At 38.0% G+C, this 25,214-nt stretch overlaps 5 protein-coding genes and 1 pseudogene across 7 annotated transcripts; 4 read left to right on the top strand and 2 right to left on the bottom strand.

The window, feature by feature from the left end:
• Positions 1 to 235: 235 nt before the first annotated feature.
• On the top strand, positions 236 to 5,718 carry LOC106439195 (annotated as a pseudogene).
• A 180-nt stretch (positions 5,719 to 5,898) lies between these two features.
• Positions 5,899 to 10,256, top strand: LOC106388955 (transcription factor IIIB 60 kDa subunit-like). 2 transcript variants are annotated; one of them, XM_048750180.1, is made up of 20 exons: positions 5,899 to 6,030; positions 6,118 to 6,285; positions 6,362 to 6,443; positions 6,647 to 6,722; positions 6,949 to 7,037; positions 7,108 to 7,184; positions 7,282 to 7,338; positions 7,442 to 7,554; positions 7,717 to 7,799; positions 7,878 to 7,964; positions 8,084 to 8,164; positions 8,364 to 8,507; positions 8,603 to 8,749; positions 8,830 to 8,884; positions 8,974 to 9,056; positions 9,131 to 9,211; positions 9,305 to 9,433; positions 9,528 to 9,617; positions 9,736 to 9,789; positions 9,899 to 10,256. In XM_048750180.1, exons 2-20 carry the CDS (start codon positions 6,224 to 6,226, stop codon positions 10,130 to 10,132), a joined length of 1,824 nt encoding a protein of 607 aa, XP_048606137.1. In that variant the 5' UTR covers positions 5,899 to 6,030; positions 6,118 to 6,223; the 3' UTR covers positions 10,133 to 10,256. The 2 variants fall into 2 exon arrangements, with proteins under 2 accessions (XP_048606137.1, XP_048606138.1); XM_048750181.1 differs by having other exon boundaries at positions 6,024 to 6,285.
• Positions 10,257 to 10,685: 429 nt separating this feature from the next.
• On the top strand, positions 10,686 to 13,685 carry LOC106384221 (transcription factor MYB3R-3). The gene is given in 8 exon segments (XM_022698173.2): positions 10,686 to 10,837; positions 10,839 to 10,981; positions 11,076 to 11,130; positions 11,208 to 11,265; positions 11,355 to 11,449; positions 11,528 to 11,631; positions 11,704 to 11,832; positions 12,126 to 13,685. Coding segments are annotated over 8 exon segments (1,437 nt in total). The 5' UTR covers positions 10,686 to 10,813; the 3' UTR covers positions 12,955 to 13,685.
• Positions 13,361 to 14,838, top strand: LOC106384222 (pre-mRNA-splicing factor CWC22 homolog). The gene is made up of 2 exons (XM_048749489.1): positions 13,361 to 13,372; positions 13,693 to 14,838. The coding sequence occupies exons 1-2, from the start codon at positions 13,361 to 13,363 to the stop codon at positions 14,836 to 14,838; spliced, it is 1,158 nt and encodes a 385-aa protein (XP_048605446.1).
• Positions 14,839 to 18,601: 3,763 nt separating this feature from the next.
• On the bottom strand, positions 18,602 to 24,333 carry LOC125583361. Of its 2 annotated transcripts, none has more exons than XR_007320391.1 (2): positions 19,644 to 24,333; positions 18,602 to 19,326 (listed from the first exon to the last, which is right to left on the bottom strand). XR_007320391.1 is itself a non-coding variant. In XM_048750182.1 (2 exons), the coding sequence occupies exon 2, from the start codon at positions 22,435 to 22,437 to the stop codon at positions 20,887 to 20,889; it is 1,551 nt and encodes a 516-aa protein (XP_048606139.1). In that variant the 5' UTR covers positions 22,438 to 23,937; positions 24,042 to 24,333; the 3' UTR covers positions 18,602 to 20,886. The 2 variants fall into 2 exon arrangements, 1 of the variants encoding a protein (XP_048606139.1); XM_048750182.1 differs by having other exon boundaries at positions 18,602 to 23,937; positions 24,042 to 24,333.
• On the bottom strand, positions 23,656 to 25,092 carry LOC111204515. The gene is made up of 5 exons (XM_048749488.1): positions 24,883 to 25,092; positions 24,482 to 24,814; positions 24,315 to 24,394; positions 24,042 to 24,252; positions 23,656 to 23,937 (listed from the first exon to the last, which is right to left on the bottom strand). Exons 1-5 carry the CDS (start codon positions 25,090 to 25,092, stop codon positions 23,656 to 23,658), a joined length of 1,116 nt encoding a protein of 371 aa, XP_048605445.1.
• Between the last annotated feature and the right edge of the window lie 122 nt (positions 25,093 to 25,214).

Below are 25,214 nucleotides of genomic sequence, written 5' to 3'. Positions count from 1 at the left end.
TTCATAATATATCTCCATGATGTCATTAAACCGTCTGATGTTATCCATCTTTTCTGCTTCTTTTGCTCAATGTCTAATAAATATGAGAACATGTCATAATAGGTGGTGAAACCTTTGGCCTGATGTGATAACAACACTTCCTCTGAATGGAATTTGTCACGAGTTTTGTTTAACAAATCCTCGTTTGTTACCAATTCACCACATAGTCAAGACTATAGGTGATTCTCATAAGATCAGAGTGATAATTGTCCACGGATTCATAATCCTGGAACCTTAGAGCTTCCCATTTTTTCTTGGATTCGTGCAACAATGGCTCACAGCATCTAGAATTCAAAAATGACCAGAGATTATGAGGATCATTAACATATCCAAACTCGTCTCTTAGGTCCTCACAGAGATGGTGTCGCATAATCATTATGGCTCTGTGTCTTTCACACGCAAGGGTGTCATTGCCATACTTGATGCACTTCCCAAGTCCTCTAGACTTCAAGACGGCTGAAGTGTTTATAGCCCAATCAAGATAATTATCTCCAGAGAGATCAAGGGCTTTGTAATCTGAGGGTATGAAACTCGACATCTGAAAACTTTTGATGGGTTGATCGGTCTATCAGTTAGAGATCTTCCTGGTTAGCTGATGGATTGCTCGGAATTATTGTTTTTGTTTTTTAGGGTTAGGGTTTATGAGAGCAACGTCGTGCTGATAACGTGTTGTGAATGAAGAAGGGAACTTGTGTTATTCTTACTGTCGACCAGAAGGTCCATATATATACAAGGTATTAGACCGTCATAAGGTCATGTTAATCCTAACAAGATAAGGATAAGGATAAACACTATGTTACAGATATACATGGAATATATACTAGATAAACACATAGTCTCTGATTGTCTTTATCATGTCCCAGATTGGGCCTGCAGTACGGGCTGATCCATGATCGATCATCATTTGGTTTATAACACTAACAAGTATTCAAAAGATAATTATGCTCGCATGTGCGGATAAAACACCTAGTAATAAATATTTTAGCTGTTTTAAATTTTAACACGAGAGCTCGGATTGAAAATAATTGCTTTTGTAACTAATGATATAAGTTGTAGGAGGGGAAATTATCAAAAACGAAAAGTAAGGGTGGTTTAGTGAAAAACTAAAAGTTTGGGGGCAATTAGATTAAAGTCAACCCTATCTAACAAAATATTCCACGAACTTTTGCCTAACTCCTAGGGACCCGAGTTCGATACCGAGTAGTCACCAATCAGAGGAAATATCTCAACACATCTCTCAGCTTCTCCTTCTACAAAGCCATCGGATAATAAAATTACGCACGGAACCGTTAAACCCTAAATCCTCTCCAGTCTCTCGCACGATCGCCTATGCTAGTTACAATCTGATCTTCGCTGCAGTTTTGAATCGATTGAAGAGTTTTGGATCCAATTGATTATTAAAGTTAGTAGCTTTCTGTGTTTGGGGGGAGGAGCCATGGTGTGGTGTAACCATTGTGCGAAGAACGTTCCGGGTGTACGTCCCTACGATGGTGCACTGTAAGTGTTTGTGATTATTCACCTTTTGTGTTTGTAGTCTCAAAAATGTGATTTTTATCTGCAGGGCGTGTGATTTATGTGGGAGGATATTGGAAAATTTCAACTTTTCAACTCAAGTTACTTTCGTTAAGAATGCTGCTGGGCAGGTAAGAGTCAGACGCAGCTTGCGATTTTTGATTCACTTACAATGTTCTGTAGTGCTTTGTATAGAGAAAGTAGGGAACTTTTTGTGTGTGTTTTAGTTCAGTGAGTATGTTGATATGACTTTGTTAGTTTGATCTTTTGCCTTTTACTTATTGTGTAACCTGCAGAGTCAAGCGTCAGGTAACGTAGTGAGAAGTGTTCAGAGTGGGGTTTCAAGCTCACGTGAAAGGAGACTTAGACTAGGTATGCTATTATGATTTTCTGTTCACTGTTAGCGTGAGTACTGCAACTGATTCATCTAAGTGCTGACCTAAGTGCACATCTAGATTCAACGTACTGATGCAGTTCCGTTTTTTTCTTAAATTTCATTTGAAACTTTTGGTTTAGTTATTGATTAGGTGGTGTGTACTCGTTAGCCATTGCATGATTAGATACTTGACGTTAATGCAATTCTGATCCTGATAGTTTGTGCTGTGGTTCTTACTTGCAGCTAGAGATGAGTTAATGAATTTGAAAGATGCGTTGGGGATGGGTGATGAGAGAGATGATCTGGTTGACATGGCTGCTACATTCTTTAAAGTATGTCTGGTTTACATATGTTTTGAGAATATTAATTTGTTAGAGAACTTTTATGTTACCCCTTCTTAACTCAATTTATCTTCTGAAGGTGGCACTTGACCAAAATTTCACTAAGGGCCGCAGAACTGAACTAGTACAGTGTTCCTGCCTCTACTTGACTTGTAGGTTAAGTTCTCCAAGTTCTGGTTCTTCTTTAATATACCATGTTGTATGTTGACCAAAAACTTTCTTTACCTGTAGGCAAAAGAACCACCTGTTTCTTCTTATTGATTTCTCAAGCTACCTTCGAGTTAGCGTGTAAGATGCGTTTTTTTTCATCTTTATTCCTCTTTATTTCCATTGTAATACAGGTTTTGATGTTTTTGTTTCATAGTTATGAGTTAGGTGCTGTGTACTTGCAACTCTGTGAAATGCTGTACATTGCGGAAAACAAGAACTACGAAAAGCTTGTTGATCCTTCAATCTATATTCCCCGGTTCGCAAACGGTAACTACTCTCATTCTTTTCTGTATTTGGTTGATGCTAAATGTTATTACTATTCTAGTTCTCTAGTTGCTTTGAACAACAGCCAAGAAACAAACATTTATATAGAGTAGTACTTAACCCAGTTTACTTGTTTCATCACACACTTGCAGTCTTATTGAATGGCACATATAATTAAAAGGTCCTGAAAACAGCTAGAAACATTATAGCTAGTATGAAGAGAGATTGGATACAGGTTTGAACCTTTATCTTACCGTTATTTATTGTTTATCATGTCTTGTGTTTAAACTGACCATATATTGGCTTGCAGACTGGCAGAAAACCTAGTGGAATATGTGGAGCAGCACTTTACACAGCTGCGCTTGCCCATGGTATCAAGTGCTCTAAGACAGATATTGTAAGATATGATTATCTTAGAAAAAATGTATTTTTAAAGATGAGAGGAGAGATGTTTTATCACTTCTATTTAACAAATTTAGTGCTGCTATGGTGTAATTTTGTTAATATTTCAGGTAGGGATTGTGCATATATGTGAAGCAACTCTAACCAAAAGGTTGAATGAGTTTGTAGATACTGAGGCTGGAAGTTTAAATGTGAGTTCAGGCTATCTGTATATGTGTATTGACACCGTTTAGGCTTTTCTTGTTTGTACCCTATATGTCTATTGACACCGTTTTTCTATGAGTGGCTAGGTTAAGGAGCTCAAAAAGAGAGAAAAGGAAATGCAGAAAAGACCTTTTGCGACGAACCAGACGTCTAACAAAGAGACGGTGCACTGTAAGCATCAGGATCGTAAGCCTGTTAACTATGGACTATGTGAGGAATGTTACCGTGATGTAAGTCTCCGGTTTTATGCCTGGTTTTTCTCTTTTCATGTTTTCTGTTTTACGTAATTGCGAAACCTTAGCAAATGGCTATGAGAGTTAACAGTCTGATGTTTTTTGCAGTTCATAAGTGTTTCCGGAGGACTTGTTGGTGGGTCGGATCCTCCTACTTTTCAGCGAGCAGAGAAAGAGAGAATGGAAAAAGAAAAAGCAGCTAGAGAAGAAAACGAGGGAGGGATTAGTAGCCTAAACCATGATGAACAACTAAATGTAAGTCTAGTGTTTTCTTGCTTGTTCAATTCTGCTTTTGTGGAATCTAATGCTTGAATACATTTCCTGACGAACTTTTGGTAGTCCATGAGAGAACCACTCTACTCCAATGTGAGCAAAAAAGCAAAACCATGTTTAAGTGAGTGCGCATTTGCTATCTAAGTCAGATTAAAATTTGTTTGCTGACGTTTGAGCTCTTGAGAATCTTTATTGTGTGCTGTGTCACAGAGAAGGGTGAAGGAGAAAAAGATGAGGGATGATAGTGAAGTTTCAGATGAATCAGGCAACTTTTCTGACGTCAGTGATACTGAGGTGGGCAATAATTTTACTTTCTTTTTGTTAGCTATATTACATGCTAAGCGGTCAAAAGTTCAACCTTAAGTTTCTCTGTCTCTTGGTTGTAATATTTGACTGTTACTCAGGTGGATTGCTACATTAACAACGAGGAGGAAAGGCGCTATAAGAAGGTGGTATGGGAAGAAATGAACAAAGAATATATTAAGGTGGTTTTCTGAGGCTATATCATCTGTGGATTCTTTATCAGTTGTCACATACATAACACTTACTAAACGATATTGTTTTCTTCTAGGAGCAAGCAGCTCTAATTTGCCAGAACATGCAAGAAAGCTTGTTGAGGCTTCTAAAGCTGCTGTAGCAAAATCTAGAAAGGTGAGTCCATTTCAGCTTTGTTGTTGCAGTTATGTTCCGAACTTTGTATCAAGTATCTGACGTATGGTTTGCTCAATCAAATTCTGATTCTCTTTGATAACTCCATACAGGAAAAGCAACAAAAACGAGCTGAGGAAGAAAAGAACGCACCTCCCCCAGCCACAACCACGGAATCTGTTCGTAGAATGCTTGATAGAAAGGTTATAATGTCTCTTCCCTTTAGAACTAACCTGGAACTGAAAGTACATAATCATGTCCATAAAATATATATATATATATCCTCTTCTTAAAGTTAACACTCGTGACTTGAGTTGAATCTTTGACGTTTGCAGAGGCTTAGAGGGTTAATCCCCGACGATGTTTTGGACGACCTCTTTGATCCATCTGTAAGTTTTTTTTAGTCCCTCCTCTGATTCCTTAATTACCATCACTTTTTTGGTTGTGTATATGAGTCTGTAGCTTTGTATAACTTTCTGCTCATTGTGTGTGTTTCAGCCAACTGAGAAACCAGCCAAGATTTCAAGAAGAAGGCTATGTTGAATCATATGACATAAACACAGATTTGCCAGATGGTGAAAAGCTCTATGAAGAGGAAGATGAAGAAGAAGAGGAGGATGGTTATGATTTTGGACTATATTGATGTCTTCTGAAACAAAGTTTTTATTATGGGACACTTCATGTTGTTGAGCATCGTTCACATTTTTCTTTAGAGCATTCTTCGAAGTCAGGAGTTAGTTATGGAAGCCAATGGTTTGCAAGAGAAGAGAAACGATGGAAGTGGGTGACTGAGGCAGCTTCTAGAAGAGAGGAATGAAGGAATCAGCTTGATGTCAAAAGAGGAACGGTTAAAGAAGAGAGACAACTCGCAAACTTACTGTGGAGTGTTTGCTACAGTGAACCGTCTTCTTTGAGAAAGAAAGGTCTTGTTGTTCTTCCAGGGGAAGACGCGTTGCCTCCTGATGTGGCAAGTAAGCTCTTCGATCCTCTTCTCAGAGCTTCTGCAGCAAATGGCAATACCACTGAGAAGAAAGGAGAAGCTGTGAAACTACTTTGACCAACACCATACGCGAGAACTGGAAGCTAAACTTTATGCTTTTGTTTGTCTTGCAACATTTGAAACTTTCAGACGAAAGACTGATAGATTTCAGTGTGGTGTTTATGCAATGACAATTTCTATTTCACAGGTTTTCTTCCCAATTCCGGTTTAGCATTATCCTGTGTGAACCAGAAAATAAACAGATTCGATTGTAGGTGTGAAAATAAAGCAGAAACAAAAAGTAAAGGGGTGTTTTAGTGAAAAACCTAAAACATTTGGGGCCAATTAGATTAGAAGGCAGTACTTGAGGGGCTTATAAAGTATCCTATCCCTCCTATCCTATCTAACAAAATAGCCCACGAACTGTTGCCTAACTCTTGGGGACCCGAGTTCGATTCCGGGCAGTCACCTTTGGGAGAAAAATATCTCAAACACAATCTCTCTCACCTTCTCCTTCTTCAGCCATCGTCGCAGCCTCAGCTATAACTGGTAAGTTATATAAAATTACACACACCGTTAAACCCTAATCCCCTCCACTCTCTCGCACGATCGCTAACACCAAATTGATTTCGCCAGAAAACAATCTGATCTTCGCTGCAGTTTTGAAATCGATTGAAGCCTTTTGGATCCAATTGATTAGCAAAGTTAGTAGCTTTATCTGAGTTTGGGGTGGGGAGGAGCCATGGTGTGGTGTAACCACTGTGGGAAGAGCGTCTCCGGGATACGCCCCTACGATGGTGCACTGTAAGTGTTTGTGATTATTCACTTATGTGTTTCTTAGCTTCAAAGTGTGAAACTTTGTGTGTTGTAATGTTGCTAGGGCGTGTAATCAATGCGGGAGGATATTGGAAAATTTCAACTTTTCTACTGAAGTCACTTTCGTTAAGAATGCTGCTGGGCAGGTAAGAATGTGTCGAATGTTCTCTTGTCTCAATTGGTTGTCGGATAGTCTTGGAATTATTTCAAAATCTGTGCTTTGATGTTCTGAAGGGGTTAGTTAGGGTGAGAAAAGTTAGGAGCTTTCTACGGTTATTAGTTCAGTATGTTCCTATGACTCTCTCTATTATAGTTTGATCTTTACCTTTACTCGATTCTGTACCTGCAGAGTCAAGCGTCAGGTAACGTAGTGAGAAGTGTTCAAAGTGGGGTTTCAAGCTCACGTGAAAGGAGAATTAGACTAGGTATGTACTCTACAGCTTTCGCTTATGTTTGATTGAATTGCTCTATTGGATTCAGCTTAATGATGCAATCCCCTCTCTTTAATTGCGTTTCTAACTTTTTAGTTCAATAATTGATTAGTTGGTGTAGTCATTTTAACATTAACCATTGCGTTATTGGATACTTGACGTTAATGCAACTCAGATCCTGATAGTTAACTCTGACCAAAACCTTGGTTCTTATTTGCAGCTAGAGATGAGTTTATGAATTTGAGAGATGGTTTGGGACTTGGTGATGAGAGAGATGATGTGATTGACATGGCTACTCGATTCTTTACAGTATGTCTGGTTTTCGCAATTAATTTGTTAGGACTTTTGCCCCTTTTTAACTCAATTTATCTTCTGACAGATGGCAGTTGAGCAAAATTTCACTAAGGGCCGCAGAACTGAACTAGTACAGTGTTCCTGCCTCTACTTGACTTGCAGGTTAGGTTCTTAGTAACCCATCTTGTTGCTCTCCTAGTTCTGGTTCTTCTTTAAAATACCATTTTGTATGTTGACCAAAACCTCTCTTCATCTGTAGGGAAAAGAACATCCCGTTTCTTCTTATTGATTTCTCAAGCTACCTTCGTGTTAGCGTGTAAGATGCGTTTTTCTTCATCTTCTTCATTTCCATGCTGTTTCTCTTTCTTTCCATTGTAATACAGGTTTTGATGTTTTTGTTTCATAAAATTCTTGTCTAGTTATGAGTTAGGTGCTGTGTACTTGCAACTCTGTGAATTGCTGTACATTGCGGAAAACAAGAACTATGAAAAGCTTGTTGATCCTTCAATCTATATTCCTCGGTTCTCAAACGGTAAGTATGTTTTCTTTCAAGTCTCAATTCTTTTCTGTATTGGTTGATACTAAATGTTACTATTATTCTATTTCGTTAGTTGCTTTGAACATCAGCCAAGAAACAAACATTTATATAGATTAGTACTTAACCCAGTTTACTCTTTTCATCACACACTTGCAGCCTTATTGAAAGGCAAACAAGATAAAGAGGTCATAAGAACAGCTAGAGACATTATAGCTAGTATGAAGAGAGATTGGATACAGGTTTGACTTCTTTTTCTGTTTGTTGATCGCTTCATACCCTTCATCTTAGCGTTATTTATTGTCTATTATGCCTTGCAGACTGGCCGGAAACCTAGTGGAATATGCGGAGCAGCACTGTACACAGCCGCGCTTGCCTATGGTATCAAGTGCTCTAAGACAGATATTGTAAGATATGATTATCTTAGACAAAAAAAAGTAGTTTTAAAGATGAGTGGAGAGACGTTTTAGCACTTTTATTTAACAAATTTAGTGCTGATATGGTGTATTTTTTATTAATATTTCAGGTAGGGATTGTGCATATATGTGAAGCAACTCTAACAAAAAGGTTGAATGAGTTTGGAGATACTGAGGCTGGAAGTTTAAGTGTGAGTTAAGACTTAAGACTAAAGAGTTTTACTTGTCAAATTGTTGGCTAACTGTTCATATTATCTGACAAACACCGATTGACTTTGAGTGTTTAGGATTTTATGGGGTGTTTTAGATAATGTTTTCCTTAGTTATCTTTAGGCTTTTCTTGTTTGTACCTTATATGTATATTGACACCGTTTTTTTATGGGTGGCTAGGTTGAGGAGCTCTCAGAGAGAGAAGGGGAAATGCATAAAAGATCTTTTGCCACGAACCAGACATCTAGCAAAGAGACGGTGCACTGTATGCATCAGGATAGTAAGCCTGTTAACTATGGACTATGTGAGGAATGTTACCGTGATGTAAGTCTCCGGTTTTATGCCTATTTTGTCTCTTTTCATGATTGTGGAACCTTAGCAAATGGCTATGAGAGTTAACAGTCTGATGTTTTTTGCAGTTCATAAGTGTTTCCGGAGGACTTGTTGGTGGGTCGGATCCTCCTGCCTTCCAACGAGCAGAGAAAGAGAGAATGGAAAAAGAAAAAGCAGCTAGAGAAGAAAACGAAGGAGGGATTAGTAGCCTAAACCATGATGAACAACTAAATGTAAGTTTAGTGTTTTCTTACCAAGCTTGTTCAATTCTGCTTTGGTGGAATCTTATGCTTGAATATTTTTCTTTTGGCAGTCCGTGAGAGAACCAGTCTGCTCCAGTGTGAGCAAAAGTGCAAAAGCATGTTCAGGTGAGTGCGCAATTGCTATCTAAATCAGATTAAACTTTGTTTGCTAACGTTTGAGCTCTTGAGAATCTTTATTTTGTGCTGTGTCACAGAGAAAGGTGAAGGGGAAAAAGATGAGGATGATAGTGAAGTTTCAGATGAATCAGGCAACTTTTCTGACGTCAGTGATACTGAGGTGGGCAATAATCTCGCTTTCTTGTGTTAGTTAGATTGATCTTGGTCTGGTCGTAATATTTGACTGTTACTCAGGTGGATTGCTACATTAACAACGAGGAGGAAAGGCGCTATAAGAAGGTGGTATGGGAAGAAATGAACAAAGAATATATTAAGGTGGTTTTCTGAGGCTATGTTATCTTCTGTGGATTCTTTTATCAGTTGTCACATACACAAGAATCTTACAAAACTATAATTGTTTTCTTGTAGGAGCAAGCAGATAAGGAAGCTGCTCTGAAGGCGGCTAATGACGCTTTAAACGCGAGCAGCTCTAATTTGCCAGAGCACGCAAGAAAGCTTGTTGAGGCTTCTAGAGCTGCTGTAGCAAAATCTAGAAAGGTGTCTCCATTTCAGCTTTTTTTTTGTTGCAATTATGTTCCTAACTTTGTATCAAGTATCTGACGTATGGTTTGCTCAATCAAACTCCATACAGGAAAAGCAACAAAAAAGAGCTGAGGAAGAAAAGAATGCACCTCCTCCAGCCACAGCCACGGAAGCTGTTCGCAGAATGCTTGATAAAAAGGTTAAAATGTCTCTTCTTTTGATACCTTTACACTGACCCGGAACTGAATGGTTCATAATCATGTCCATAAACTTAAAGTTAACACTCATGACTTGAGTTGAATCTTGACGTTTTGCAGAGGCTTAGTGGGTTAATCAACTACGATCTTTTGGACGAACTCTTTGATACATCTGTAAGTTTTTTTTAGTCTCTCCTCTGTTTCCTTAATTACCATCACTTTTTTGGTTGTGTATATGAGTCTGTAGCTTTGTATAACTTTCTGCTCATTGTGTTTGTTTCAGCCAACTGAGAAACCAGCCAAGATTTCAAGAACCGAGACGGTCATGGAAAAGACGAAGGAAGAGAAGAAGGAAGTGAAGAGCAATAAACTAGAGGATGGTGAAAATGAAGAAGAAGATCAAGAAGGCTATGTAGAATCATTTGACATAAACACAGATTTTCCAGACGGTGAGAATCTCTACGAAGAGGAAAATGAAGAAGAGGAGGAGGATGGTTATGATTTTGGACTATATTGATGTTTTCTGAAACAAAGTTTTCATTATGGACACTTCATTTTGTAGAACATTGTTTACCTTTTGAATAATACTCCTGGTTTATGTAAACGTAAAATTACTCAGGAATTTTTTTTTTGTTTTAAAATATCTTTAAAAATAATTTTATAATTATTTAATTATAAAATAAACTATAAAATATTATTGGTTATACCGTGTTTAATAAAAGTGAAAACTATCAAGAAAGTATGAAAGCATTTTATATATTAAACATAAAAAAAATCTTTTAAATATTTTACATTTTGGAACAGAAGAAATAGTGAATTTGATTAACCTACAAGAATAAACCGGCCGAGATAGAAAATAGGTTTACCTAATAAGGTAAACGGTGAGGTCAGCTGAAGAAGAAGTATTCGTTATAATATTTTTGTTTTGTCTTTTTGCTCTGTTTGGATCCAAAGTCTCTCTCTCTCTGCTTCAACGGGCAAATTAGGGCTTAAGGTTTTGTACCTGTGATCAGATGTGGTGAAAGTTGTGACTTCACGGTTTGTTTAGGTCTGAAACTGACGCAAATTCTATTAGGGCTTCTTGGTAAACAGTTTACGTTATTAGAATTGTTATAAAGCCTAGATTTTTTACTCAGTTCTTGTCTTTTTTGAGATCTGGGTTCTGTCTGCTTGCGTGTTTTGTCTGAATGTTGTTCTCATGGAATTAAAATGGATCTTCAGGAAAAAGAAAAAAAATGGAGGATGAGTGTATAGAGAGTAAGCAATCAACAGCTGTTTCTCCCTCTTCTGTGTCTGAAGGCAGTAGTAGTAGCTTCCTCAAGTCACCTGGTGCTGTTCCAACTGCTACAGTATCTTCAACGCATAGGTTCTTTTTGTTTATTACATTCTTACTTTCTATTGTCTGTGTGTGATCACTTTTGTCTTGTTTAAAGTTTTTGTAATTATTTAAATTATGCCAGGAGGACGAGTGGTCCTATGAGGCGAACCAAAGGCGCCGGCTGGACAACGGAAGAGGTTTAGTATCTGTCTTAAAACTTGTGGTGGATCAATAGTTCTTGAATTGAGATGAGAGTTGTCTTTACTTATTGCAGGATGAGATATTGAGACAAGGAGTTTGTAGGTTTAAAGCCAAGTCCTGGAAGAAAGTAGGTAAATGACTGTTAGTTCCATGCTTCTTGTTCTATGTAAGTCTTTATGAACTGTTCTTGTTGTTTGAATTGATTTATTTCTTTTTGCAGCTGAGTTTCTCCCTGATAGGACTGAAGTTCAATGCATGCATCGGTGGCAGAAAGTTTTGGATCCAAACCTTAACAAGGGACATTGGACGCAACAGGTTCCGTTATGTTTCTGATTCTTTTCATTTTTGTGAATGTAAGAAGAGCTTGAAAGTTATTGTTTTTTTTTTTTGCAGGAGGATGAGACAATCGTTGAGCTTGTTGAAAAATACGGGCCTAAGAAATGGTCTCTTATATCACAGTCTTTGCCAGGTCGAATTGGGAAGCAATGTAGAGAGAGGTAGCTATTTAATTCATAATGAACAAATCATTTTGGAAGCTTCAATGTGTGTGTTTGTGATATGTGATGCAGGTGGTACAACCATTTGAATCCTGGTATCAACAAGGAGGCTTGGACCCCAGAAGAAGAGTTAGCTCTCTTGAATGCTCATGTAATCTATGGAAACAAATGGGCTGAAATTGCTAAGGTCTTACCCGGCAGGTATGTACTTTTCTTTGGTGCATGCTGTCAGGATTCTATACAAGGGTTGGTGATGTAGCGGAAGCTTTAAAGGATATAATTAGTAGTTCGTTGATTTTGAGAATACAAGGTTAATTTAGTATTAGAATCCACAAATAAACTAAATTTTTTTTACATTGGTTGAGATATCCATAGATCTACCGAAAACAAAGAACAAAGATAGCGTAACATTTGATTGGTATTTCCAAATATCTATCTGCATCAGTTAGCTTCTTGGTTTAATGAAAAGGGTTTGCTTAATAAACTTGATGCAGAACCGACAATTCGATAAAGAACCATTGGAACAGTTCATTGAAGAAGAAGTCAGAGTTCTTATTAGCTAATGGTAGCTTACCACCAACACCCAAGTATGCTACTACCAAGCCCACTCCTGCCAAGCCAGTGATGGCAGCAACTTCATCAGCAAAGAATGGTGTTCTCGATGGTGCAACTACACAGTTTAAAAAACCTGATGAAGAAGGAAAGGACCAAACAAACTCTTCTGTTCTGCCCCAAGAAGTAGTAGCTGCTTCACCAGTCACCAGTGTTAGTGAGTACGCTTGTTCTCCTCAGTTGCCTAACCCAGAGAATGGTTATCCTCTTTACTACAAGCCTCAGAGAGAGTACTACTACATGGCGTCAGAAGCGGATAAGCAGCGTATGTATGGTTATGAATATGGTTGCAGTCTAAGCACACCACCTGTTATCTTCTTCACTCCACTGCCACCTTGTAGAAAAGATTACAGTAACGGTTCAGGTCCAACGAGTCTTGAATCTTTCTTGAGAGAAGCTGCTAGAACATTCCCAAACATGCCTTCTATTATCAGGAAAAGACCACGCAAGTTTGTTGTTGCTCCGGGTCATAATAAAACAGATGAAGAAGAAGCTGCTAAAGAGGTTGTTGATGAAAAGGTGAGCCCTGATTGTGAAGAAGAAGAAGAGAAGCAGAAGGATGGATTAAATGCTTACTATATATCTCCCCCTTACCGGATAGGATCCAAAAGAAGAGCTGTGCTCAAGTCAAGACAGCTCGAGTTCATCAGTCCAGAGGCAGAGAGGGGTGATGATGAAACCAAATCACCTGAGAAAGATAAAGTTGCTTGATGGAAGAGATTCTCAACTCCCAAGCTAAAAAGAATATATATTATTCTCTTGACAAGCTGATGTTTTATATTTGGCTTTTTAGTATTTATTTTATTTTATAGGGTTAACGTTTAAGGTTGTATTTAATCCAATTAATCCCCTAGACATTACATGAATTAGGTTAGTGTCAATACCCAAAATAATACACAATGTCATGGAGATCAGTTTCACTTTCAGTCATACAAAACTGCAAAAATACCTCAGGTTTTATGCAAACGAGAGTCTAAACTACAAAAAGATGTTCAATTAACAATATTAGATTTATTTGACTAATTTATTATCATATTTAGTCAAAATTAAATTAGTTAATTTGTTCCATCAAAAGGTTATAATATATATATATAATTATTAATAATGTCCAGGATAAATGCGAAAAACAGTTAGAAAGGAAATAGATAAAACAATAATTATTAGATTTATTTGTCTAATTTAATATCATATTTAGTCAAAATTAAATTAGTTAATTTTATGCATTAAAGTATATAATTATTAATTATTAATATAAATACGAAAAATAATTTAAAAAGGAAACAGAGAAAACAAATAAATAACAGAAAAGGAAACAGAGGAGATAACTATGCTATATATATAGAGAGGCATAGAGAGCTAAATAACGACTCAGAATATTACCAAAACCTAACTTTTCTCTCTTGTGTTTTCGATGGAAGCCTTGTATGCTGATATGCTCCTGCTTTCAAGAGAGAGAAGGACACGACGATCGATATAGAACGTGAATCGTGGGACGAGCTACAGAGAAGAATCAATAGCTTGGTGAACAAGGTAAACGCCAACAATTTAAACCATGTTGTTCTTGAACTCTTTGAAGTCAATCTCATAAGAGGAAGAGGTCTTTTGTGCAGATCATGTCTCAAATCTCAGATAGCTTCTCCTCCTCAGTTCACCGACGTGTTCGCTGCTTTGGTCGCAGTCGTGAACTCCAAGTTTCCTTCTGTTGGTGACCTCTTGTTGAAAAGATTGTTTTTGCAGTTCAGATGGGGTTACTTTCGCAACGACAAGCCTCTGTTGTTAGCTGCGGTTAGTTTTCTTGCGCATCTCGTGGACCAGCGAGTCGCTGGAGAGACTGTTGCACTCGAGCTTCTCCACACGCTTCTTGGTGAGCCTAGTGGAGACACCGTTGAGGTTGCTGTTGCGTTTGTTACAGTGTGTGGAGCCACGCTTCTTGAGGTTTCTCCGACAGTTTTCGACATCTTTAGAGGGATTCTTCAAGAAGGTGACTTGGATTACACGTCTAAGTGTTTGGTTGAGTCTTTGGTTAGATGCAACTTTGAGAGTCACAAAGCCATTCGTCCTGAGTTAGATTTACTTGACGAGCAAGTAACACATATAATCTCTCTCTTTGATGAGATCGATCCCGAGACTTCCTTAGACGTCTTCAAACCCGACCCTGAGTTCCACCAAAACGAGAGGAAGTACGAGCAGCTCAAAAGGAAGATACTTGGGGAAGAAGATACAGAAGAAGAAGATCATACAGAAACTGATCTTGTCAGTCTTAGGAGGACAATCTACCAAACAATCATGTCAAGTCTCAACTTTGAGGAAGTAGTGCATAAACTACTCCAGATCAGAATCAAACCAGGTCAAGAGATGGAGCTATGCGTTATGATCTTGGAATGTTGCACTGAGGAGAGAACTTACCGTTCCTTCTATGGTCAGTTAGCACAAAGGTTCTGTCTCAAAAGCAAAGCGTACATAGAATGTTTCAAGAATCTGTTTGTGCAGCAATATGTTACACTTCATCGCCTTGAGACCAATAAGCTGAGGATTGTAGCCATGTTCTACGTCCTCACGTATCTTTGTGAAGATTCTTTTTCAAGAACTCTCTGAGCAATTGGGGGTGTGGGGTTTGAATGAAAAGCTTCAGGATCCAGCCATGGAGGAGATCTTTGAGCAAATTTTATTAGCTTTGGAGAACTAATCTATACTATTAAAGCAGGATCATATTGTCTTTTTTACCTTAGTCTGCCCTTTCTTTATTAACATTGCATGTTTCATTAATTACAATCAAGTAATATTAATAACACATCTATATTGGGCCATTATTTTCGGATCCAACCCACTATCCACATCAGATCTCTCTTGGGCCATTTGAGCCGATTAAGAAATCAGATCTAATTCTCACATTTTTTTTTCTTTGGGCCATTGAGTCCAAGTTCAAATAATTTTTTTTTTCAACCATTCTTAATTAATTTTTTTTCTTTTCTTAATATAATTTAAGCATTCATAAAAAAAATTGATTTTTTCATTGAAAAGTATAAATCTTTATTAAAAGTATATAATTATTTTTATTAAAAATATTAACCACATAATAAAATTAATTCATCAGAGTTATACCAACTTAATTCATTAAAAAAATAAAGTTTAATTTTTAAAACATAAATAGTCATTTAAAATGAAACACGATAAAGAAAGATAAAAAGTTTAAGTCTTTTATAAAATAAAACACAAATATATGAAATATGACGCTAAATATTTGTCAATTGAAAAAAAAGGAAAATAAACCCGCGCTTTGAAAGCGCGGGTCAAAATCTAGTTTTCTATTAAGGTAGAAGGCTCTGTTTATATGTACAGAGATATACAAAGATGGAAGGTAATATACGATAGTTACTACTGAGACATTAAAGGGATTCTAACGTTCTAATAATATTTACTTTCTATATGCTAATACACCCCTCAAGATGGACCAACGGAGGAGAGTCCAATCTTGATGCATAGGCCTTCAAAACGTGGTCTGGAGAGTGGTTTAGTTAGAGCATCTGCTAGTTGATCATGAGTAGACACATGAGAGACCCGCACTACACCATTCTGCACCTGATGTCGAACAAAGTGATAGTCCAGAGCTAGATGTTTCATGCGAGAGTGAAATACCGGGTTAGCCGCTAGGTATGTTGCTCCCATGTTGTCACAATAAATGGCTGGGATTTGTGAGATGGAGAGACCGAGTTCCTTCATGAGAGATGTGATCCAGCATATTTCTGCGGCTGTCGCTGCAACGGATCTATATTCAGCTTCAGTTGAAGATCTTGCTACACCAGTTTGCTTTTTCGAAGACCAAGCAACAGGGTGACTGCCAAGGTAGACAATATAAGCTCCCGTTGATGTGTAATCATCTCTGTTTCCAGCCCAATCAGCGTCGGTGAAAGCATGTAAAGTCGGATTGTTTTTGCTGGAGAAGGAGATGCCGTGTGTTCTTGTCCCGGAGAGATATCGTAGAACTCTTTTTACGGCTGACCAGTGCTCTGTTGTTGGCTGGTGCATAAACTGTGATAGTTTATTAACGGCAAAGGAGATGTCAGGTCTGGTGAGTGACAAATATTGCAGGCTTCCTACAGCCATGTGGTACTGTGTTGGATCATCCATTGCAGGACCAGAACTAAGCGAAAGGGTTGTGTGTGGACACATCGGAGTGGAGATAGACTTGGCGTTATACATCTGCATTCGCTGGAGTAAGTCAGTGATGTACCTATGTTGAGACAAATGTAAACCATGAGAAGATCGCAATACTTCTATTCCAAGGAAATATGATAAATGACCTAAATCTTTAATAGAGAAACGTTGAGAGAGAGAATCGATAAACCGGTTTATATGAGGAGTACTGCTCCCAGTGATGATTATATCATCGACATAAACCAACATGTAGAGGTAGACGCCATGGTTATTGTAAATGAAGAGAGACGCCATGGTTAGGGTTGACCGTAACAGTGACTGGTTCTGGTTGCGTGTTTGTTTTCCTGTGTTCATCAACTGGTTCCTGAGAGACTGTAATGTTTGGTACGCGCGGTGTAGAAGCCATTGTTGATGAGGGAGCTGCAACTTCAGGCGGTATAGGTACCTGCAAGTTAGAGACATGACTAATAACAGAAGCAGGAGCATTAGAAGGAGACAGCAAATCAGAGGCATCTACTTGTGCAATCACAGGAGATGGAGTGTTGAATGGAAACACTGATTCATGGAAAATAACATGGCGAGAGGTGTAAACTCGGCCTGTGACTCTATCTAAACATAAATATGCACTTTGAGTCAATGAATATCCTAAGAAAACACAAGGTTTTGATCTATCATCAAGTTTATGAGAAGCATAAGGTTCGAGCCATGGAAAACATAAACAACCAAAGATACGAAGCGTAAGAAAATTTAGTGAATGACCATGCAATTTTTCAAAAGGTGTTAGAAACTCTAAGTTCTGAGTAGGCATTCCGTTTATTAGATAAACAGCAGCTACAAAAGCATAAGACCAGTAGCCTTTAGGCATCGAGGCATGCGTCATGAGGGATAAACCCGTTTCTACAATGTGTCTATGACGCCGCTCAGAAATACCATTATGCTCAGGTGTATGTGGTGGGCTTGTCATATGTGATATGCCATGTGAGGAAAGGAATGCAGCAAGACCTATGTATTCACCCCCATTATCAGAGTATAGTGTTCTTAGCTTATGTTGAAATTGATTTTCAACCAAACTTTTGAACTTGGTGAATACTTCATAAACCTGAGATTTATGTTTTAAAGGATAAAGCCATGTGTATCTAGTATAATGATATACAAAAAGCACATACTATTTGAAACCATCAATCGAAACTACCTAAGAAGTCCACACATCAGAGAAAACAATATCCAAAGGATGAGACGATTTTAACGTTGAAGATGAAAAAGGCAACTTGTGCATTTTATTAATTGAGCAAGCAGAGCAAGGTTTAGCTAACAAAGCATTGGAAACAATAGGTAACTGAAACTTAGAAATAACTTTTTGAAGAACCGGTAAAGCCGGATGACCTAAGCGAGAATGCCAATCAGTAAGAGTGGTTTTCACTAGAGAAGCAAAAGCAAGAGAAGGTGAAGTTGAGCTGAGAGTTTTCGGCCATTCATAGGTGCCATGTTTAGGTGTTCCTTGCACCCGAAGGACCCCCGTTTGTAAATCTCTACCTGGAAATAAGTGGGAGTAAAGATAACAGCAGCATCATTAGCTTTACACAATTGAAAAACTGATATCAAATTTTTATCTAAAGAAGGAACACACAGAATATTATTTATGAAAAAAGGTTTAGTATAAGAGGGAAGAGAGCCAGAACCGGAGTGTGATATCTGCAAAGCAGAGCCATCGCCTAAGAGGACATCATCACCACCATGATAAGGCGTGTGCATCGAGAGATTAGTCAGGTCAGAGGTCATGTGGTGGGAAGCTCCAGAGTCGAGAAGCCATGTAGAAGAATCCGACATCAAGGCTGGATTGGCGCGAGGCTGCCATGCACTACAGGAAATGTGGTTAGTAATAGCGGACGAAAAGCGCTATCATTTTGGTTTAATAGCATTTCCTTGGACGCTCTGACATCACCCGTTATAAAAAGTCCAACCCTTTTAATAGCGATTTTCCTCTGTGCTATTACTAAGTGTATAACAATAGCGCTTTTGTGTTCGCAATTGTTAGTATTTATAATAACGTTTAATAAATGTTATTAGAACCAAATAATTTGATTTTTCCTAGTAGCAAAGATAGCAAATGTTTCGTGTTATTAATTAGTTTTATAATTATCCCAAAATTAATTAATAATAATTATTGAATTGATTTTTAAATAATTAATTCGAAAATATGAAATAAAAACAATATAAATTATTAAAATTCCAAAAATCAATATAATTATTCAAATCCCATAACACAACATTATCACATTCATACAAACCATCACACAAGCATACAACATATCATCAATCTACCACTAATAAACCTTCACAATCATCCCTAACATATACACTATCATCATCCATATCATCACCCATATCATCAACTTCTTGGACAGGTAAAGGAGCACCACCTAAATCCTCTTCTGTTTCCAACTCATGATAACCTCTAGGTGGTGCTCTCATAACAACATACCAATTTGAAGCATCATCCTCCCTAGAGTAGAAAACCTGTTTCGCTTGAGAAGGTAGAATGAATGGATCTTTCAAATAGGCTGCTTGGTTCATATGAAGGTTAACAAGAGTGAAGCCATCTTCTTCCTTCACACCATTCGCTGTGTTTGCCCAGTTGCATCTAAAGAGTGGCACTTTGAACATGTGATAGTCGATGACCAAAATCTCCTTTATCACTCCATAGTATGTAATCATATCCGCGACCTGTCTCATATCTCTTGCACTTGATCTACACATGCTAAAGGCTTCATAAGTTACTCCACTGTTTTGTGTCTTCAGCTTGACCGCATCAGTATGAAACCGTTGGCCATTGATGATGAATCCTTTATGTGCTAAAGCAACATTTCTTGGTCCAAATGCCAACCACCTTATCTCCTTAGAATGACTATCTTTTGAGTCTAAATGAATCTGCCGCAGGAAATCAGAGGATTATCATCAAGCCGAGGTACTTAAATTATAATCAAAACATGATAATATGTACCACGAAACCAATCATCAATCTACAAGCTAACCAGTCATAAAAATACTAAAAATCCAGACAGTTTCATCAAGCTATAAGCTACTCAGACATCAATTCGCTAAAATATGGACATGTTCTTCAAGATACAAACCAGGCATCATGATACAAGCTAACTAGTCATCACCAAACAAGCTAACCAGTCATCACCAAACAAGCTAACCAGTATTTACAATAATAATCAAGAAAAGAATTTGGAGTTTGTAACCTTATTTTTAAGCCATTCTGTAAAGTGTTCAGTATGGTTTTTCCATAACAAAGTTTCATTTTTAGCCAATCGAGCATCCTTAGCTTGCAACTCTTCCAAATGCATCCTGATTTTAAATTAAACAACAGTATATGAAAATGAAATTATGAGTAAAACAAGTAGAAGAAACATAGAGAATTACTTACTCAAGAAAGGGATCCAAAGATGCCATGTTCATTAGCACATATCGATGTGCAATGTCTCTATCTTTATCTGACAGGGTAACCTCTATACCCTTCTGCAGAGGTCGGCCTTCAACCACCATTCTATCAGCCTCAACATCTTCATTACGATTAACTGCTTCTTGAACTGGTACTGATTCTTTAAGGAACTCTAAACAAAATGCAACACATTCTCCAGCTAAATACGCCTCAGCCATACATGCTTCTGGCCTTGCATAATTCTTAACAAAAGCCTTTAGTGTTTTCATGTACCTATAACTCAGGAAATATGAATATTAGTCAAACATCATTGTGGGAAGTGGATATATTGAAGAGAGATGTTGATCAAACCTTTCGAAGGGATACATCCATCGGAAGTGAACTGGTCCTCCCAACCGTGCCTCTCTTGATAAATGTAGTGGAAGGTGAAACATGATATCAAAAAGGGCTGGAGGGAAGAAGCGCTCCAGCTGACACATTGTCTCCACAAACTCTGTCTCCATGGATATAAGTTTCTCTGGGTCAATGATGCGCTGACACAACCTGTTGAAGTAACTGCATAATCTATTTATGGCTATCCTAGGACCCCTATGTAACAACCCTCTTAATGCAGCTGGTAACAAGTTCTGTACTAAGACATGATGATCATGCGACTTTAAACTACCAATATTTGGAGGGTTAACTGAAACACTATTCGCAATATTACCACAATAACCATCAGGGCCTCTAAACTTAGCTAACCTTTGGCAGAAAATGGTCTTCTCTCTCTTCGATAACCAGTAGGCAGCAGGAGGTAAGTATGTTTTCTTTCCCCTCACCTCTGTGTGCAAGTGCTTTCTGATTCCAATATCTTCTAAGTCTTTTCTTGCTTTCAACCCATCTTTTGACTTCGCACTTTGCATCAACAGAGACAATATAGCATCGGACACATTCTTTTCTACGTGCATAACATCAATATTGTGACGAACAGGCAACTCCTAACACATTAAACAAGAAACTGTTAGACATATTGATCTCTTCTTCCAGTAATCAGATAATATAGGTCAGTTACTATAGTTTACCTTCCAGTAAGGTAGATCAAAGAATATTGATCTCTTCTTCCACCGCCATAGTTCATTTGATTCTTCACACTCTTCTTCTTGTAACCTCTCATCATCTTCCAACTCTAGTCTTTTCCTTTTTTTTTCCTTCTCTAGAGGTCTACCAAAATCATTCGTAAAAGCTTGTAGTGTCTCATATATCTCAGCGCCTGTTTGTATCCTATTAGCATTCCCTTCCTCCACAGTGTTGTCAAACCAAGCTTTTTTATATCTGTAACGATGGCCAGGCGGTAGTCTCCTTCTGTTACTCATGTAGACAAACTTGCGGCTAAACTTAAGCCACCTTGCAGGTGTATCCTTTCCACATACATTGCAGGCTTGTTTCCCCTTTACTTTACATCCAGACAGTGTTCCTAAGGCTGGATAGTCACTGATACTCCAAAGCAGCAAGGCTCTGAGATTAAAGTTCTCCTTCGCAAATGAGTCATACACTTCAATACCCTCAGCCCACAAATCCTTTAGATCGTCTATCAGTGGTGCTAGGTAAACATCAATGTTGTTACCAGGAGCAGTAGGACCAGGGATCAACAAAGTCAGCATTATATTCTCAGCCTTCATACACATGGTTGGAGGCGTGTTATAGTTCACTAACAACACTGGCCATGTGCTGTGATTGGTGCTTTGCATGGAGAAAGGGTTCATCCCATCTGTAGAAATCCCAAGTCGAAGATTCCGTGGATCAGCAGCAAAGTCTGGCCATTTAGCATTCACTTGTGCCCAAGAGATAGAATCAACAGGGTGCCGCATTGTACCATCTTCAGTGGCATTGGTATAGTGCCAACGCAGATCTTCAGCCATCCTTTGTGATCTAAACATCCTCCTAAACCTGTCCTTGATTGGAAAATATCTAAGGACCTTTGCCGGAATCCCCACCTTTAACTCATTACTGTGCTTATCCATTTCCCATCTTGAAACTTTGCATCTTGGACAGCTTTCTAGGTTCTCATACTCCTTCCTATACAATATGCAATCATTCTTGCAAGCATGAATACTGTCGTAGCCGAACCCAAAGATCTTCAGAAATTTTTTGATTGCAGCTAAACTCTTGGGAAGAACATTGTCTTCAGGTAGCAAATCCTCAAGTAAAACCAACAGCTGATCAAAGTAGTTCTCCGACACACCACTTTTAACCTTGAATCTGTAAAGTCCCATGATAGCTGAAACCTTTGTGTGCTTGAGACAATCCGAGTATAATGGCGTTTGAGCGTCTCTGAGCTTTTTCTTAAACTCAATTTCCTCTGGTGCTTCATCGTCTTCGTTGTCAGTTGTCGGGTTTGGACCACCTTCGTCCATGGAGAATATTGTCTTAAACAAATCAAACGCCTCTGTTTCATATTGAAGAACACTGTCTTCTGCAGAATCTCTTTTTTCTCCATGAATACTCCAACGAGAACTCTTATACTTCTTATCCATACCCCTAATCACCAAATGCTCCACAATTTTATCCAGTGACTGATGGCTCAGATTGCGGCAGTCTCTACAAGGGCATAGCATTTCAGACAGACTTCCCAATCTTTTTGCGGACGAATTCACAAAATTAGTTGCTCCTTCTGAATACTCGTGGCTATTCCTACAAGAATCAGACAAAAGAAGTTAGCTTTATTTCAATCGGCGAGTAGAAATGAGATCGAGGGATTTTAGGTTATACCTTGGAAGCCAAATCCACGACTTATCCATTTGCTTACTTTCAATCGGCGAATACAGGAACAGCTGGTTTGATTTTAGCTCGAGAGATACATGTGCTTTCTTTAGGGTTTTTTCGATTTTAGATCGCGAGACAGAAAGGAGTTTCGACAGAAAGAGAGATGTTGTGTTCTGAAATTTTCCGAGTGCAAACAGAGACAGAAAAAAATGAACGGTTGTGATCAAAGATTTGGAGAGAAATCGGACGGTCTATGATTAATCCGAGTGCAATCTTAGTAGTTGCTCCTCATTGGCTCAAAAAATAAAAAGAATGGCTAAGATTGAAGTTGGGAAGACACATCCATCGGCATATGGTTTGCCACGTCTGCAATCTTGGAGGTTACTCCTTATTGGCTCAAGGTATTAATTTCGTTTGAAATCTGGAAATTAATATATAAATATGATTTTGAAGCAAAAAAAAATTAAATTAAATCTTAAAAATCAAATATTCAGTTTTCCAATTTTACAAAAAAAAAATTGTATGAATATAAATTTTTTATGTGAGCTTTTATAAGATTGATCAATCTAGCTCATATGTTCATAAACACTACTACTTATTTGTATGTACAAAGGCTTAGGGTATAGGGTTTGAACAAATGAGTGTTTATAAAATTTATAACTAATCAGTTTTGTGAAATTAAGATTACAATATCCTTTTAAGAATGAACAAAATTGTGAAATCAAGTACAATTAGGGTATAGGGTATAGGTTTGTACTTTAGGGTTTAGGGATTTCACTTTAGGGTATAGGATTTTAATTTTTGGTCTTCCCGTCTGTGGATTTAATTTTTAAAGCTTATGGTTTAATGTAAAATTATGCACTTAAGGGTATAGGGGTTAACAAGCTAAACATTTTCACACATAACCTTATATCATAATATAACACATAATTTTTGTTTTTTTGTCTGCTAACTGTTACATAATATCATACATGATTTCAACCGAGTAAAAAAGTACCTAAACATTCGATCACACACTAGAAATACATAGCCGATGAGAACCAACTTGAAAAATGTTTCAGACGACAATTTTAGACAAACTTGATTTTGTCATTTGGCCATGCCACAACCGAACCCATTGCATCAGATATGTATTCAATCTCTGAATTTGGCCTCCAGACTTTTGCATCACCGATCTTAGCCACATCAATCCACACCTTGCTTGCATTTGGACCTAGGGGTACAAAGTGGCACAACTCATTCGGATCCGTTGAAGCTACCCTTCCTTCAGCTACCTTACGTCCAGAGTTGTTGCAATCCAAGAGAGTGCACTTCTGCTTCGGACTTCTGGTCGAACTAGTGCTGCCTGGACTCTACAACTCAAACAAGATGACAGAAGCAAGTTCCAACATCAATCAAGGACGCAACATCAATCATCAGGCAAATAAAAAAATTTAACTTCATGTCAATTACATACCACTGCTTTTTTCTTGGCTGGCTTCGAAGGTGATGCTATTTTCTTCCCTGCACATTTAGTTGGTGTTACTTCTGTAGCAGGTGTAGGCATGACTTCAACCTTTAGGACTGGCCATGCTATTTTCTCGCTAAGTGCATCACCAATCAAGAACATATCAGCGGTTGGCCTCCACAAATATGCTTGATCATTGAACACCTTCACTACTTCGACACTAACAGCATTGGGACCCAGAGGTATGTTGTTAACCATGTCTTTGGATTTTGAAGAGCACACGAGACCTTCAGCAATGACCTCGTCCCATCATTGGTCCAATCATATATCTTGCATCTTCGATATTCACCTTCCTTGCTTTGCTAAAACAAGATTTGAAATTAGAAATTTTAGTAATGATTAGAGATGACTCAATTGTTGTAAGAAGAAAACAAGATTTGAAAATTTACCATAGATAAATCTTCAGAACAGTTTGGATCCTTATCCAAAATCACTTTATCCATTGGCCAAGATATCTTGTATCCCACAGCTTCATCAAGAGTTAACACATCCGTAGTAGGCCTCCAGAGTGAAGCTGATGCGCTTAGTGCATACTTAACTACGATAGCCACTGCATTAGGACCAATTGGTATACGACCAATTTTGTACTTCGGTTCAGCAGAGCAGAATTCTCCTTCACCAACAACAACATCCTCTGATTCAATCCAATCCAGTATTTGTACTCTGACTCCTTCTTTGAATCCACCACTACTCTCAGATGTTTCAGCATCAACATTACTTTTCTGAGAAAAGGCAACGGAAATCGTAAATGTCTTAAAACTAATTGACCAAAGGTAATGAAAAGGATTACCTTCTTCTCAGCTAATTCTCGCACCATCCCCTTTAACTCTTCAATCTCACTTTTCATTTCTGCAATCTTAGCGTCTCTAAATTGCAGATATGCTAGCTTATTAGCTGTAATCCCTCTACCAAAGCCCCTTACTCGTCCAGGTTTGTCTTTTCCCAAAACCTTGCTCACAGCATCTTCCCTTATGTTATCAGCAGCTGATGTGGAGTCCATCCGACTGTCAAGTGACTGTATTTGTTCCTGATACAATCATTTAAACACAAAATCATTCATTGCCATAGTCTATTAACTATACACAATATACAACTTCCATAATGCTTACAATAGTCTCAGCA

Source organism: Brassica napus, chromosome C3, assembly GCF_020379485.1.
Source record: "Brassica napus cultivar Da-Ae chromosome C3, Da-Ae, whole genome shotgun sequence".
NCBI classification, from domain to species: Eukaryota; Viridiplantae; Streptophyta; class Magnoliopsida; order Brassicales; family Brassicaceae; genus Brassica; species Brassica napus.
The sequence above is the reverse complement of the archived record's forward strand: the minus strand, read 5'-3'. Positions and strand labels throughout refer to the sequence as shown.

Excerpts from the sequence above, each read along its gene's own strand:
- LOC106388955 (XM_048750180.1), top strand. The coding sequence starts at position 6,224 with ATGGTGTGGTGTAACCACTGTGGGAAGAGCGTCTCCGGGATACGCCCC. Across the intron at positions 7,965-8,083 it reads AGTGCTCTAAGACAGATATT|GTAGGGATTGTGCATATATG; the intron begins GTAAGATATGAT and ends TTAATATTTCAG. Across the intron at positions 8,750-8,829 it reads ACCATGATGAACAACTAAAT|TCCGTGAGAGAACCAGTCTG; the intron begins GTAAGTTTAGTG and ends TTCTTTTGGCAG.
- LOC125583361 (XM_048750182.1), bottom strand. The coding sequence starts at position 22,437 with ATGCTATGCCCTTGTAGAGACTGCCGCAATCTGAGCCATCAGTCACTG.
- LOC111204515 (XM_048749488.1), bottom strand. The coding sequence starts at position 25,092 with ATGGACTCCACATCAGCTGCTGATAACATAAGGGAAGATGCTGTGAGC. Across the intron at positions 24,395-24,481 it reads GTTCTGAAGATTTATCTATG|CAAAGCAAGGAAGGTGAATA; the intron begins GTAAATTTTCAA and ends ATCTTGTTTTAG. Across the intron at positions 24,253-24,314 it reads AGGTCATTGCTGAAGGTCTC|TGTCGAAGTAGTGAAGGTGT; the intron begins GTGTGCTCTTCA and ends CAATGCTGTTAG.